This window comes from Schistocerca cancellata, chromosome 7 (assembly GCF_023864275.1).
Source record: "Schistocerca cancellata isolate TAMUIC-IGC-003103 chromosome 7, iqSchCanc2.1, whole genome shotgun sequence".
NCBI classification, from domain to species: domain Eukaryota; kingdom Metazoa; phylum Arthropoda; class Insecta; order Orthoptera; family Acrididae; genus Schistocerca; species Schistocerca cancellata.
The window spans coordinates 280,030,264-280,047,828 of record NC_064632.1 but is presented as its reverse complement, the minus strand read 5'-3'; the positions used below and the strand labels follow the sequence as shown (position 1 = coordinate 280,047,828).

General features: G+C 43.8%; 1 protein-coding gene across 1 annotated transcript in view; it reads left to right on the top strand.

The window, feature by feature from the left end:
• The first annotated feature begins 4,664 nt into the window (after positions 1-4,664).
• Positions 4,665-17,565, top strand: part of LOC126092732 (transcriptional regulator ERG homolog) — a 91,524-nt gene continuing 78,623 nt past the window's right edge. Inside the window, exon 1 of the mRNA XM_049908458.1 lies at positions 4,665-4,758. Coding sequence (XP_049764415.1) covers positions 4,665-4,758 — 94 coding nt within the window. The remainder of the gene's footprint in view (positions 4,759-17,565) is intronic.

The window sequence follows — 17,565 nt, the reverse complement described above, 5'->3', positions numbered from 1 at the left end:
TTTTAGTCGTACCACTTTCTTTGCTTTGTGATAGATGGCTCTGTAATAGTCACAAACGTATAAGTACGTGGTATCACGTAACATTTCGCCAGTGCGGGCGGTATTTGCTTCGTGATACATTACCCGTGTTAAAATGGACCGTTTATCAATTGTGGAAAAGGTCGATATCATGTTGATGTATGGCTATTGTGATCAAAATGCCGAACGGGCGTGTGCTATGTATGCTGCTCGGTATCCTGAACGACATCATCCAAGTGTCCGGACCGTTCGCCGGATAGTTACGTTATTTAAGGAAACAGGAAGTGTTCAGCCACATGTGAAACGTTAACCACGACCTGCAACAAATGATGATGCCCAAGCAGGTGTTTTAGCTGCTGTCGCGGCTAATCCGCACATCAGTAACAGACAAATTGCGCGAGAATCGGGAATCTCAGAAACGTCGGTGTTGAGAATGCTACATCAACATCGATTGCACTCGAACCATATTTCTATCCACCAGAAATTTCATGGCGACGACATTGAACGTCGTGTACAGTTCTGCCACTGGGCACAAGAGATATTACGGGATGATGACAGATTTTTTGCACGCGTTCTATTTAGCAACGAAGCGTCATTCACCAACAGCGGTAACGTAAACCGGCATAATATGCGCTATTGGGCAACAGAAAATCCACGATGGCTGCGACAAATGGAACATCAGCGACCTTGGCGGGTTAATGTATGGTGCGGCATTATGGGAGGAAGAATAATTGGCCCCCATTTTATCGATGGCAATCTAAATGGTGCAATGTATGCTGATTTCATACGTAATGTTCTACCGATGTTACTACAGGATGTTTCACTGCATGTCAGAATGGCGATGTACTTCCAACATGATGGATGTCCGGCACATAGCTCGCGTGCGGTTCAAGCGGCATTGAATAGCATATTTCATGACAGGTGAATTGGTCGTCGAAGCACCATACCATGGCCCGCACGGTCGCCGGATCTGACGTCCCCGGATTTATATGGGGAAATTCGAAGGATACTTGCTATCGTGATCACTGTCAATCCATGTGCGAACATTACGGAAGGCGAACTACTCGCTGTTGAGAGGAATGTCGTTACACGTATTGCCAAATGCATTGAGGTTGACGGACATCATTTTGAGCATTCATTGCATTAATGTGGTATTTACAGGTAATCACGCTGTAACAGCATGCGTTCTCAGAAATGATAAGTTCACAAAGGTACATGTATCACATTGGCACAACCGAAATAAAATGTTCAAACGTACCTACGTTCCGTATTTTAATTTAAAAAACGTACCTGTTACCAACTGTTCGTCTAAAAATGTGAGCCATATGTTTTTGTGACTATTACAGCGCCATCTATCGCAAAGCGAAAAAAGTGGTCCAACTAAAACATTCATATTTCTTAACGTATTACACGAATATGTAATAAAAATGGGGGTTCCTATTTTAAAAAACGCAGCGCCATCTAGCGGGCCAACCATAACGCCATCTGGTTTCCCCCTTCAAGCTAGACAAGTTTCGTTCTTTGTAGTTTTTTCGTTTGACGCTTATTTCGTGAGATAAATGGCCCAGTCACGATCAATGGACCACCCTGTATACTCGAATTGGTCTGGCCTGCAAAGAGTCCCAAAATCAACCCAATGGAGCATCTCAGGGACCGGTTAGAACGTCGACATCGCTCTGGATCCAACGGTCGAACGTGACTATCTTCTCCACGTTCCTCCGATGACACAGGCGATCATCATAGGCCGCACCACCCGCTCCTTCCGCCTCCATGATTTCTACCTCACCATTTATGGCTGACCTATCCACCTCACTCCTACCCTCAAATACCTTGGCCTCACACTCGACCGCCACCTCACCTGGACTCCCCATCTCCTTACCATTCAAAACAAAGCTCACAACCGCCTCCGCCTCCTGAAACTCCTGTCCGGCCGGACGTGGGGTCTGCATCCTTCCACCATCCTTCACACCTACAAATCCTTGATCTGCCCCATCCTCTGTTATGCCAGTGTAGCTTGGATTTCTGCCCCTCCCCGGTTCTATAAAGCCCTCCAAACCTTCGAACGCCATGCGCTCCTCCTCGCCTTCCACATCCGCTTTCCGTCCCCCACGCGCATCCTCTACGACCTCATCTCCTTCCTCCACCTTCTCCTTTTCCTTGAACCCATCTGCACACTATATACTGTCTACCGCCTCGATCCCCCTCACCCCCTGGTGTCTCCCCTTCCTCTCCACCCCCAACGTTGCCGCGCCTTTACTGTTGTGTCCCACACTCTCTCCATCTCCACACCCTCCATCTCCTTTCCCAACGCAACTTCCACCATCTCCCCCTCCCAGATGATGAGCTTCGCCCTGACATCTACCCTTCCTACCAACTCTAACCCCATCTTCCTGCCTCCTCCTCAGGGCTCCCACTCCTCCCCCTCTCTCCCTCTTGAGCGGTTTCCCCCTCCTACTCCCCCTCCCTCTCTTGTGCCCCCTTTCAGTGTCTCTGCACTCCCTCCTGCCCTGTCTTCCCTCTTCATCTCCCCCCCCCCCCACGTGTCTCCTGCCTCTTCGTGTACCTGCTGACGCCCCTACTCTCTTCATCCCGCCGCTTCCCCTGCTGCCCCTTGCTCTCCCCTCCTTTTCCATCCTCTCTGACCTTTCCCTCGGCAGGTCCCATCTGTCAGTTTTATTCTTCGTCGTGTGTGCTCCAAGTGGGTTTTAAGTGCGTTGTTCTGGAGTGTTTTTAATACTGTGGCCGACTTTTAACCTGTGCATGTCCATCCAGTGTCTTCTCTGTGTTTTAAGAATCGCCAACTGTGTTTTTTAACTTTCTGGTGACTTTTTTAACTGTCCCTCATGAACGTCTCCATGTCAGTCTATTTTTACCTCCATTTTCTCCCATTACTCTGTTTTATGTTCCCCTTTTTTATCGCCTTATGTATGTAACATTTTATTCTTATTTTAAGTTGTCATGTCAATTGGCTGAAGAGCGGCGGATTGTGCCGCTGACAGCCCTCCCCTGCCCATATGAGGCAGGGGAATGAAATCACAATAAAGAAAAAAAAATCCGATGACACTTACAAGGGAACCTCCCCATCGCACCCCCCTCAGATTTAGTTATAGCTTGGCACAGTGGATAGGCCTTGAATAACTGAACCCAGATCAATCGCGAAAACAGGAAGAAGTTGTGTGGAACTATGAAAAAATAAGCAAAATATACAAACTGAGTAGTCCATGCGCAACATGGGCAACATCAAGGGTAGTCACAACTTATGAGCGCCGTGGTCCCGTGGTTAGCGTAAGCAGCTCTGGAACGAGATATCCTTGGTTCAAGTCTTCCTTCAAGTGAAAAGTTTATCTTTTTATTTTCAGATTAATCTGCCCGTACAATTTTAGTGTGGGGGTAGACGTGATTACCATTCCTCCAGGTTGTACACCTCTTGTGCAACCGTTAGATGTGTTTGGTTTTTGGCATGTGAAATACTTTGTGAAAAGATTCTATGATTATGCGAAGCTGCACAGGTACACAGAGCAGTATTGTTTACGTGATCGTGTGTCAATTATCAAAGTTCAGGCACTCACACATAATCAACTTCGCTCTCCAAAATTCCAGGACATGTTCAGATTTGCTTGGACATATGCAGGATTTGACGGTCTACACATGGAAAAATTTAAAAACCTTAAGAACATATGTTTTGACAGAGCACAGGGAAAACTATGCGACTGTGAAACTATTGCATTCATTTGTTGCAGTTTATGTGACAAACTCTCATGTTTTCATCACTTTTTTGGAAGTGATTATCACATCCACAAGAAAACCTAAATTAGGCGAGGTAGAAGAATCTTTTTACCCATTCGCCAAGTGTACAAGTTAGGTGGGTCGACAACATATTCCTGTCATGTGACGCACATGCCGTCACCAGTGTCGTATAGAATATATCAGACGTGTTTTCCTGTGGAGGAATCGGTTGACCTATGGCCTTGGGATCAAATGTTTTCGGTTCCCATTGCAGAGGCACGTCCTTTCGTCTACTAATCGCACGGTTTTGAGGTGCGGTTGCAAAACACAGACGCTGAACTTATTACAGTGAACAGAGACGTCAGTGAACGAACGGACGGATCACAACTTTGCGAAAATAAATGAAGTAAACTTTTCACTCCAGGTAAGATTTGAACCAAGGACCTCTCGTTCCGCAGCTGCTCACGCTAACCACGGGACCACGGCTCTCCTGCGCTCATATTATCCATGATGTTGCCTATCTTGCGCATGGACTACTCAGTTTGTATATTTTGCTTATTTTTTCATAGTTCCACACAACTTCTTCCTGTTTTCTCGATTGATCTGTGTTCAGTTTTTCAAGGCCTATCCACTGTGCCAACTTATAACTAAATCTGAGGGGGGTGCGATGAGGAGGTTACCTTGTGAGACACGTCATCAAACGATGATAAAGGCGATGGGCGGACACACGGCATATTAACGTGTGCGGATGCTTTTGGCCAGATAGTGTAGCAGGAAATCAGAGACAGAGGCAGAGGCAGAGTGGGGGCGGCGTGCGCAGGGCGCAGGGCAGGGCAGGCAGGCAGGGTGGGGCGGGGCGCGGGGGCGGCGCCGGCGGCGGTGCTGGCGGCGGCGTCGGCCGCGCGGCGCTCAGAGGCGCGATGTGGCGCCTGCCCGCCGACGACCTGTTGAGCGGCCGCAGGAAGCTCGTCTACCACGGCGCCGCCGCGCAGCTCCACGCCTGCCTCCGCATACGTGAGTCCGCGGCCGGCGCTGTGCGCGCGCCTTCCCGCACGACACCCGTTTCTCCAGCGAGTTTCCTGTGCCAGCTGTCTTTCTCGTGCCCGCAGATCTGTCCCTCTTTTGTACGGCATCGCTCTTTGCTAGCGTTTCGACGTTACAGTTAGCAGCTCAGATAAAGGAGGGAAGTCGTGTGCGCAATGTGTGTGAATCGTGTAAGCTTTCTTCGCTGTGTTACCGTATTTCGACAGTTTGGGCATCGTATTCTCTGTACCCTAAACGAGTGTGGAAAACCGTTACAAACCAAATTCTGGGCGAATTTCGTGTAGCGAGTGTCTTTCTCCACTCCGCAGATCTGACCATCTCTCTCGCTGCACGTCTCTGTCTTCCCTAGCGTAAATTCCGCCGTAAGAAGTCCTAGCTTTTCGTGCTTTCTCGAATTTATTCTACAAGGTGTGTTTTTTAAGTAAGTACTATTTTGAAATTTAAAAAAAAGACGTGCTAAGATATCTCAATAATTTTATTTTTGCATGAAAGCCTGTACCTTAATCTACTTTTCTACTAATTTCCGTCAATATTGAGGCACTTGTCATAACGTTGTACCAGTATTTGAATACCCTCCTCATAGAACTCTGCCGCCTGACTTGTTAACCACTGCAGCACCAGTGTTTTGACTTCGTCATCGTCTCGAAGACGCTGACCGCCCAAGTGTTTCTTCAAGTGCAGGAACGGATGGTAGTCACTGCGGGCAAGATCGGGGCTAGAAATCTACTCTGTAGGAATCAGCATGGGTTTCGAAAAAGACGGTCGTGTGAAACCCAGCTCGCGCTATTCGTCCACGAGACTCAGAGGACCATAGACACGGGTTCACAGGTAGATGCCGTGTTTCTTGACTTCCGCAAGGCGTTCGATACAGTTCCCCACAGTCGTTTAATGAACAAAGTAAGAGCATATGGACTATCAGACCAATTGTGTAATTGGATTCGAGTTCCTAGATAACAGAACGCAGCATGTTATTCTCAGTGGAGAGAAGTCTTCCGAAGTAAGAGTGATTTCAGGTGTGCCGCAGGGGAGTGTCATAGGACCGTTGCTATTCACAATATACATAAATGACCTTGTGGATGACATCGGAAGTTGACTGAGGCTTTTCGCTGATGATGCTGTGGTGTATCGAGAGGTTGTAACAATGGAAAATTGTACTGAAATGCAGGAAGATCTGCAGCGAATTGACGCATGGTGCAGGGAATGGCAATTGAATCTCAATGTAGACAAGTGTAATGTGCTGCGAATTAATAGAAAGATAGATCCCTTATCAATTAGTTACAAAATAGCAGGTCAGCAACTGGAACCAGTTAATTCCATAAATTATCTGGGAGTACGCATTAGGAGTGATTTAAAATGGAATGATCATATAAAGTTGATCGTCGGTAAAGCAGATGCCAGACTGAGATTCATTGGAAGAATCCTAAGGAAGTGCAATCCGAAAACAAAGGAAGTAGGTTACAGTACGCTTGTTCACCCACTGCTTGGATACTGCTCAGCAGTGTGGGATCCGTACCAGATAGGGTTGATAGAAGAGATAAAGAAGATCCAAAGGAGAGCAGCGCGCTTCGTTACAAGATCATTTAGTAATCGCGAAAGCGTTACGGAGATGATAGATAAACTCCAGTGGAAGACTCTGCAGGAGAGACGCTCAGTAGCTCGGTACGGGCTTTTGTTAAAGTTTAGAGAACATACCTTCACCGAAGAGTCAAGCAGTATATTGCTCCCTCCTACGTATATCTCGCGAAGAGACCATGAGGATAAAATCAGAGAGATTACAGCCCACACAGAAGCATACTGACAAACCTTCTTTCCACGAACAATACGAGACTAGAATAGAAGGGAGAACCGATAGAGGTACTCAGGGTACCCTCCGCCACACACCGTCAGGTGGCTTGCGGAGTATGGATGTAGATGTAGATGTAGATGATCTACCCATCGAAAATATGTGATGAGATCTTTGGCCTGATTCGCCACATGCGGACGGGCATTGTCTTGTAGCAAAACGATGCCCTTGCTCAATTTCTGTGGACTGTTGCTTTGATTCTGGTGTGACGTAGGCCACCCATGTTTCATCGCCCGTAACAATTTGGCTTAAGAAATCATCACTGTCGTTGTGGTACCGCTCAAGGAAAGTCAATGCACTGTCTAAAGGTCTGATTTTGTGCACATCCGTCAACATTTTCGGTACCCAACGTGAGCACAGTTTTCGGTAATTCAAGTGCTCGGTCACAATGTCATGCAAAACAGCACGAGAAACATTAAGAAAGTCATCCCGCAAGGAGGAAATCGTAAAGCGTCTGTTTCTCTCACCTTATTATCCACTTCCTGCACCAAACTTTCATTCACGACAGAAGGACGCCCACTCCGTTCTTCATTGTGCACATTTGTGCGGCCATCTTTAAATTCTCTCACCCACTTTCATACCATTCCATCACTCATAATGTTTTCTTCGTAAACTGCACTGATCTCACGATGGATATCGATCGCTTTTACACCTTTAGCACTAAGAAATCTTATAACAGCCCGAACTTCACAGTCGGCGGGACTCACGATTATCGGAGGCATCTTGAACACTCAGTACACAACGTAAACAAGGAAGAATCAGACTAATGGCCTCAGTGCGTAGATTAAGGTACAGGCTTTCATGTAAAAATAAAATTAATGAGATATCTTAGCACGCCTTTTTTTAAATTTCAAAACGGTACTTATTTAAAAAACACGCCTCGTATTTTAACGTTGTGGTTGGACGCCCTGCTTGTCACAGCATCAGTTAACATATGGAGGGAGCTCGTAGGTGCCACCTGTCTGTAAATCGAGTGTTGTGCTATTTCGATGGGTTGTTCGTCGCATTTTTATGATACGAAGATTGGAGATCAGCTCAGCATTTGCGTAAATGAGCGCGGGAAACGGCCTAAAAACCGTGATCGGACTCGTCGGTGTATCGGGGCGACGCCGTGTGTATTCGATCCTTCTCTGGCTCACCGACCTCTCACACTAGCGCATTACGCGGTAAGCTGCATGGGCAGCTCAATTTTTTCGCGTAGAACATCTGTCTCGTCCAAAGTTCACTGTCTTCTAAAGATCCGCCGTTTTCACGATATGCAACTTTTTTTTTTTTTGTCTTCCTGGCAGAATGCATACCCCCCCCCCCGAGCCGTCGTCAAAGCAACCTAAGGGAGAGAAGTGGCGCGCGCCTCCTGTCCGTCAACCGTGCTAGCGTTGTTCTGCAGTGTGTTTTATTTTAAACATGCGGTCGCCCAAATGAGCGAACTGAACCACATACAGAGACTGGCCAGCGCAGCAGTCAAAGAGTCTGACGCACCTCCCTGTCTCGGTGGTTAAAGCGCTGGCGTTAACCTAACGCCCACATAATTTTTTTTAACGTCGATCCGTCTTACCCAAAATTAATTCATGGTCTTCTCGACAAGCGGCTTGCCACGCCTAACGCGCTTCCGTTCGTGTACGTGTGCCTAGTCGTTAGTTCTAAGCTACTCGTTACATTTTCGTGGCCGTTCGTGGGATACGGTAAAAAAATGAGTAGCGCCTAACTGTCGTAGCTAACATCCTGTGTACCTGCCTCACGTTGCCGAATGTGTTCATCGTTTGTGCAGCGTCGTGTAGTGGCCTGACCAATGATGGAAGAGAAAGGAGGTAAAGGGGGTGTAACCGAGTGGTGGAACACTGACTACCCCTTTCTAATACCACAAAAGGGAGCTAGATGTCCCCAACCGACCGGTGGGTCACAAGTATCAGGTCTAGTGCCCTCAAGTTAAGGCAGATCGCTTGTCGATGAGAGGTTTATTGTAGGATATTTCTTTCACTACTAGTATTCGAGGCGGCTTCCTTCGGGTCGAGTGACCCGGCTAAGGCAGTGGCTGTCTTGTTTGTAATACGGGGTGGACAAAAACAATCTGATAATGAGATTGTATCAAAGGAGGATATCGCATTTCGAATCGGGCAAAGTTTCAGAGACAACGCACCGTTGTGGAGCTACAACCATAAATGACAGCCAATCTGTGACGATCACGCGGGAGCTTCTCCTAGTAAGTGTATGTGTCTTGCATTGTGTTTTTGTCCGAATAAGCTGCTGCTACGTTACGCTGCGTCTGTTGAGCGCCACCGCACTCGTTATTAAGTGCTTCACCCAGCAAACGTGGCAGAAAATTCACGTCTAACGTACTTAGCAGATGGTTAGTAATTTAAACTCTGTACGATTGTGACTGTTCAGCTGAAGCCAGATCTCTAGGTAATTTAATTAAAAGCCGCGCTGCGCAGCATAACATATATTATCTCACACAAGTTAGTTTAAAATTCACACACTTCCTCGCGGCGATTGGTTGTTGTTTTACGACCGTAGTTACACAACGGTGCGTTTCCGACCTTCCGTTTCGGTCGATTCCAATTCCCCTACCCTACTCTGACCTTATTATCAGCTTGATTTTCTCCATCCCGTACATACTCACAGCTGGTGTGGGGCGGAGCTCTCTGTTGTCGTAAGACCTCGGAACTAAAACCATTCATCACGCGTTCAAATTGTTTAGGAAGCGAAGTGCACGTAAAACTTTGTTATCTGATCGTCTCATCACATTACGTTCAGCCCTAATGATACAAATCGAGAGGACTAAACTATGTTCCAGCGCTGCTACTTACGCTCTCCGCTTTCCCTCTGTGTCATTATCAACTGTACACACACCATTTTACTCACATTCAACACGTACATCGTCAGTAAAGGGTCGAGGTAACTTACTCATACTTCGATGCGAAAAAGTATGCCAGTACCAACGAATAAAAAAAAAAAAATGTCAAGTGTCTCTGGTTATATCTCCTACTTACACAGTGAAAAATTTCAAGTGCTGCTTCCCTATTGCTGTCTTTTCTGTATAACATTGATGGATTCATTGTTACTGTGAGCCTTTCGTGTACAAAGAGTTAGTGCCATTTTCTTGGAATTTTTCTTACGATATTAATCAAAATTTTTTTCTACATCTGGTCTACGCAACCAACTTAGTAGTGTGTCACTCCTACTGCAATTTATTTTTAGCGTACGCAAGTTTTAATGGTAAATACCGCACGGAGAATCTCAGTCTTCCGTCTGTAAATTGCGTGACTACTAGCATATACGGTACTTTCATGTTTCTGGCGATAGTATTTATTTGGGAAACGGGAAACTAGTATTGCATTCATGCAGATAAATGCGACAACCATATCAAAGAAGCATTCAGGCTCTCAGGTATCATTTACCAGATTACCAGATTTGACTTCGATTTTGAAAAGTAGCATTTCAATCATTCGTCTAAATGAATTTCAAAAATACTGAAGGGGAACTAGTTATCAGCGCCATATTTCATTAAAACCCTACAAAAACCACTAAAAATCGTCTCCCCACTGGACGGCAACAACTGATCTGTATCACGATAAGCCATCCCGTGTGTAGTAAGAACAGAAGACTACTTGAGTTTAGTTCATTCTGTCGGCTACTTCTGTTGAAACATTTACCACACCCATATATTACACTGAGAAAGCGAATTAAGGTTTTTTTAAAAAAAAAGAAAGCAGGCAGAGAAAGAAAATTATGTGAATTTCAGTGTATGATCTTCAGTAGCAACTAAATTACCTGAGCTCTTAAAAAATCCTGGGAACTAGAATTTAAATTTCCTTGAGGCGATTCTCAAGCTTCGGTTTGTTTAACAATAATTACGAAATTACCTTATAGGCTGTAAAAAACAAAAAGTACAACAATCCACAACCCTCTGTTCCTGTTTCTATTAGAGAGGCAGCGGTTTCGGTTGAAAACATAACTGTCTATAAAAAGCATGACGCAATGTTAGAATCTACATTTGTGGCATTATAGGAAGAGAATTGCACCAGTCGCGATGATCGCCCTTTCATATAATTAATACATCAGTTCTTATAGACAATAGTTGCATTTATGACGTCAGATAGGACTGTTATACCGAACGTAGGACAGGTTTGTGCAGTTAAACTTTCTTTTAAGTGTCAAGACAGCACACACGTGAATTCTGAGTCAAGCATGCGAGATGTAACATAATTAATTTTATCCGAACTTACGTGAGAGCAACGAAAAAACAAAAAGTTGGATTTCCCTTGTGTGAGTTTTTACATACGGAGAAGTATATCTGGAAATCATTGAGCCGGACTGATTCGTGTCTCTGATCTTAGACACCACACATTGCCCGATATTAGTTTTTACCGATTCATGAACAATCCAGTGTGTATATCAGTTCGATACACATGCGCAGCAGAATGTCGTACCGCGAGGCTAGTATCACGCGCTTAACCTGGCTTGTCCATCGACACTTCACTGTTTTTTTTTTCAAGTCTTGTTAAACGGTATGCGCACAATCATTTTTCCCGGTGCTACTGAAACCGCATAGCAATGTGTCTCAACCTAAGTCCACATCGTGATTGGTGCTTTCCCTCTTTTATCTTGCTTTCCCTAGGTTTAACGTTTTGGTAATAGATCAAACGATTACAGGAAGCCAATACGCCAAAGCAACGTACGCAGTGGCTTTCCGTTCAATATACTTGAACATTTTTTTCTAGTCACTACCTTACATCCCTCCTTTGTTACACGTTTACTACAACGTACGCTTACTTCTCAATTGCTAGAGAAGAAGAATCAAGTTAATGCGCGGTTATTCCAATCAAGGTGTGGTATTCCGCGACCAGTGACATATTTGTTGGAAAACAATTAATGTTCTCTTTTTTCCTCTTTGAGTAAATAACTTTCATGGCCGTATATGGTGTTATCCAGACGGAAATGAAGTTATTCAAAAATGATATATTTATATCACAATATGGTAGTACAATTGAAGAGAAGAATTTTACACTTATGACGTCATAAATAATTATTTATGAAGCCAAAAGTTTGAGATTGAAGGTTTTACCTATTACTTATAAGATATGCAGTCTAGTGGGCAAAAGTAGTGTAGCTTCTGTGAATGATCGCCTCAAATGAAAAAATATGTTGTGCTGTTATCTCCCTGCCTTATATCATATTCACGGTTTTATCGTATTATGGTCTTTATACAAGAGTCTTCCGGTGGTATACAGCCACTTATAAAATAGTTGGTTTTTCTGTGGAAATTGCACTTCTTTTAATAAATTGTTATGATGGAGCAGAACTACTACGTGAATTGAAAACGTTTCATTATTTCTTATCAATTGTTCTAAAAACATCCTACAACTTAAGAAAATATTGTTTATATCCCTTGTTGTTAAGCTGACACATTCTCAATCGTAGTTATTCCGTAGTATAAGTATTTGGTAAGATCGGACGTATTGGCAAAGAGCATTGCACCAGACAAAATTTTTCGTCAGTTACCTAAATCAAATTATTTGAATATCTTAAAAAATGTCACTGTAGATTACCTGACCACGACTTTTGTCTTAATTGGCTTCTGTGGCAAAAGATGACATCAACGGACGCTACCTTTTTCTCTCTCTTCCTCTCGAACGCGTAGTTTCAATAAATCTAAAAGCATTAGACCAAAGCTAGTATAAGCTAGCAGAACACCGCTATATTTGTAGTACGTTGCAACTGTATTGTCTGAGTTTCCAGGCAAATTATCGCGTAATGTATCATAGGTGTTAATGAGAAGGTACGAATATCTGATAAACGAACATCGATTGGGTTTTGCAGAAGAGATTTTGTTTATTGCTTATTTACAGACCTGTTGCCCTTCATTTTATAACAAGTCGTTCATTTTACAGTTTTTCATGTAGATTTCAAACATATTCCATATTACAAACAGCAACTGTTTTTCAGCAATTACACTGGAAATAATAATTAAAATACATTAGAAATTGGAAAAATGCAAAGAATATTCAATTTTGCAGAACACGTTGTTAAACGCTTTACTCAAATGGTTCAAATGGCTCTAAGCACTATGTGACTTAACATCTGAGGTCATCAGTCCCCTAGACTTAGAACTACTTAAACCTAACTAACCTAAGGATATCACACACATCCATGCCGAGGCAGGATTCGCACCTGCGACCGCAGCAGCAGCGCGGTTCCAGACTGAAGCGCCTAGAACCTCTCGGCCACAGCTGTTGGCAGACGATTTACTACATTTATATGTGTCCTACGCTCTGTGTGCTTACGTGATTCTGCACACAGGTAGTCGCTGAGACCCGCCTACATCACTCACCGCATCAGTTCGATTACACAATTATTTAACATTTCCAGAGTTGTACAAATACACAACATGGTTAATGAAATTTTGAATCATTCCGCAGACACTACAACAATGGAACAAAATATATATCTTAAATTTGGTCTTTATCTCAAGGCGTTTATAATACAATATAAACCTTTTCTCCAAGCGGTATTTCTTACATCTACAATTTAACAATTTGATAAGCTCAATTTTTTCAAACATCTCCAACTGAAGACGGATACGAGTCATCTTGTAAGGGTATTAAGAATTACTGTACTTTGCAGTGGGGTTCCAACAGATATTAACTCCTTCCTGGGTTTTCCTAGAGCCAATATGTAATCGTCGCAATAGTTTCTGTAGTTTTAGGAACCTTGTTTTGGTTTTTTTCGTAATTTCTAGAAACATTTGCAATTAAATGCAAGTGTTTCACTGATATCTTTATATTCAGAAGAGACTCAAAACTGCTTATTCGTTCTTTAGAAATGACAAGCCACAGTTTGTATCTTAATGATAAACATTTGCTATTAACAATAACCAGATAAATTTTAGGAATTTATTATTTGTCTCGTCGTTAATCGGACGCGGTGGATTCAACTCTCCTTAACCACCGTATTTTAGATTCATGTACAGAAGGAGCACTGCTCAAAAACCAGTCTTGCCAACCAGTTTTACATTTCCCGTGATATCATTAAATCGTTCGGATTTTGAAATGATTCCTCGAATAAGGGCAAAACCCGCTACCAATGACGACATTCGATTAATCGAAGATAGTGCTTCGTTGCTTTCCATGTATGTCGATAGGACGCTAAACTTTTTATCTTTCTCGCTTATTTCTGATCGAAGTTTCTCAAAACAAGTTCGGGAGTGATATTCTTAATCAATCCCGAAACGAAGTACTAAAATTCGCTGCCACACGCTGTCTGTTGCTGCGGTCTCCAGTGCAGCCCTCTTACGTCAGTCCACCCGTGCAGAGCCCCCTCACCTGCGGCAGTCTGCAACCACTGGAGCCTGCTTATGGCGTCCAAGCCTTGAACTGCCTTTACTACTTTTGACCCATTTCCCAACTGAAGGTTCCTTAATTGCTCGGGATGTATCCTATCAACCGATCCCTTCCTGTAATCAAGTCGTGTCTCAAATTTCTTTTCTTCAAAATTCGATTAAGTACCTCCTCCTTAGCCATCTAACCTTCAGCATACACTTCTACAGCTCCAAGTTTCTAAGGCTTCTCTTCTCTTCTTGTCTGAACTGTTTATCGTCCACGTTCACTTCCGTACAAGCGCACACTGCAGGTAGTAAATACCGTAAGAAGAGATTTTCTGACATCTGCTCTTTTCTTGTTATTACTAATTGCATTTTGTGTCCTTTCTGTTTTGGCGATAGTGAATTATTTTGCTGCCCAAATAACAGAACACGTCTACTACCTAATCAAATGCCTCAGCGTCGCCTGATTCAGTTCGACTACATTCCATTACCCTTGCTTCAATGTTGTTAGTATTTGCATTGTAGCGTCTTTTTAAGGCACTGTTCTTTCCCTTCAAATCATCTCTCAAGTCCTTGGCCGTCTCTGACAGAACTGCATGTCATCAGCAATTCACAAACTCTTTATTTCTTATCCATGAAATTTAATTTCCCTTCAAAATATCTCCTCGGTTTCCATTACTGCTTGCTCAAAGTACAGATTGAATAACGTCAGAGATAACATACAAACCAACCTTATTCATGTCCTACGCATCTTATAATTGCAGTCTAGTTTCTAAAAACAATGGAGACAACCTTCGGTCCCTGTATTTTATTCCCACTACCTTCGGAATAATTACAAATACCTACGCACATTTTGTACAAATGGGGATCGGGTTCAGTAATAAAAATGAGGTTTCGAAGAAGATTTACTTAGTGTTTACAGCTCATGCTCTATAATTCTGGAGGACGACCGCCGCTCGTGGTCTTGCGGTAGCGTTCTCGCTTCCCGAGCACGGGGTCCCGGGTTCGATTCCCGGCGAGGTCAGGGATTTTCACGTGCCTCGAGATGACTGGGTGTTTGTGTTGTCCTCATCATTTCATCATCATCCAGGACAGTGGCGAAATTGGACTGAGCAAAGATTGGGTAATTGTACGGGCGCTGATAACCACGCAGTTGAGCGCCCCACAAAACAAAACAAACCAAAAATTCTGGAGGATAGGTACAACATGTTTACGTAAGTATGTAAGTAGAATGTCATTTTACGTAATAAATGCTAAGTCATATTTTACAAACAAGTACAAAGTTTATTTTCGCCATTTATGTCGTTCCAGTAATTTCAGCCCCCTTTTCCATTTCAGCTTACTTTTATTCTCCGTTTGTTTTTAATAATATGATGGCACAACGTCGTTTATTATCATAGTTAGTTGATATTATTTCAAAAGTATTATTATTAGCTTATGATGTTTCTGCTTCAGTCACCATTAGGCATCACAATATATATCACCTAGTAGATAGTGTCGGAACTTCCATGCGGCTTTTCGCGGATGATGATGTAGTATACAGAGAAGTTGCAGCATTAGAAAATTGCAGTGAAATGCAGGAAGACCTGCAGCGGATAGGCACTTGGCGCAGGGAATGGCAACTGACCCTTAACATAGACAAATGTGATGTATTGCGAATACATAGAAAGATGGATCCTTTATTGTATGATTATATGATAGCGGAACAAACACTGGTAGCAGTTACTTCTGTAAAATATCTGGGAGTGTGCGTGCGGAACGATTTGAAGTGGAATGATCATATAAAATTAATTGTTGGTAAGGCGGGTACCAGGTTGAGATTCGTTGGGAGAGTCCTTAGAAAATGTAGTCCATCAACAAAGGAGGTGGCTTACAAAACACTCGTTCGACCTATACTTGAGTATTGCTCATCAGTGTGGGATCCGTACCAGGTCGGGTTGACAGAGGAGATAGAGAAGATCCAAACAAGAGCGGCGCGTTTCGTCACAGGGTTATTTGGTAAGCGTGATAGCGTTACGGAGATGTTTAGCAAACTCAAGTGGCAGACTCTGCAAGAGAGGCGCTCTGCATCGCTGTGTAGCTTGCTGTCCATGTTTCGAGAGGGTGCGTTTCTGCATGAGGTACCGAATATATTACTTCCCCATACTTATACCTCCCGAGGAGATCACGAATGTAAAATTAGAGAGATTCGAGAACGCACGGAGGCTTTCCAGCAGTCGTTCTTCCCGCGAACCATACGCAACTGGAACAGGAAAGGGAAGTAATGACAGTGGCACGTAAAGTGCCCTCCACCACACACCGTTGGGTGGCTTGCGGAGTATAAATGTAGATGTAGGCTTTCTGCTAGAAATGAACTTCTTGCTAACAGTCACTAAATACATTCTAGAAGGCCGCTGTTAGATCACTGACATTATAAATATATAAATTCCCATTTTGGCGGAGTCTGTTGCTCTCTTTACGTTTTTACCAGTCGTTTGACGTATGTCCTGGTCTATATGGCTATATCTCTTGAATTTACTCAGAAATGGAGTCAGTCTGTAATAAGCCTGTAATAAGCGTGAGTCGGCTAAAAGTTAAGTTTCTTTGTTTACCAATATCGTAATCATCCTGTCCAATTAATGCTAGTACTGCGTCGGTAATGACGTCAATGTCGACAAGAAGCTACATTTTTAAAAGGAACAAAAACATATTTCGTCGCAAACATTCCCAAACAAAGAACCCATGAAGGTAGCACGCAAGAGCATCATTTCTGGACCGGAAGAACCACGAGAAAAGGAAAATCAGATTACTGTGCTGTCGGAGAGCCGACAAAAGACGGCGGTTCCTTTGCTCTGGGTATTCCCAACGGACGGCAAACTACTTCGCGAAACCACAGCAGTCGGGCATCGGCGTCACGCAGTAATCACGCGTTGCGAGCGGGCTTCGGCGATCCTACGGCGGCGACATTAAAGGGTGATTTGAAAGAAAAAAAACTGAATTTGGTAGTTTCGCTATTATGCGCACGCGCGCATGTGTGTGTGTGTGTGTGTGTGTGTGTGTGTGTGTGTGTGTGTGTGTCTGTCTGTCTGTGTGTGTTTAACTCTGCCGCCAACGTTCTGACAAACACGAAAAAATTCTCTTACTACATGGCCATTTTACGTATTTGCTTTTTCACTGGATCGATAAAAGATATTAGAGTTGGAATAGCGACAGACAGCTGTTAATTAATGCATTTTCGTTAATTCCCAGCAACAAATTCGAAAATAAGTCGCAGGACTAGTTTCTTTCGTCACTGTACAGCGTGAATAATGTCGCGTTCCACGAACCAGAGGTGAGCTAGTGCTGAAGCGCCTGCCTACAAATGGAGAGGCCACGGGGTCGAAAATCGGTCAGACGACAGACTTTGTTCAGTCTTTACTTTATCCTAGCCTTCACCTCCCACCGGGAACGACACGTGGTTTTGACCGCTATTTTAACTGTGGGGCGCCTTTCCGCGGGTGCATACGTAACACGCAAGTCGCCGAAGTGGCGTTCAGTACCGAGACGTGCACCAAGCCATGGAGCCAGGTTCCAGCCAGAGGATTCAGAGATGACGATATCGTGCAGTACCCTGGGATAACTGGGCTCTGAGCAC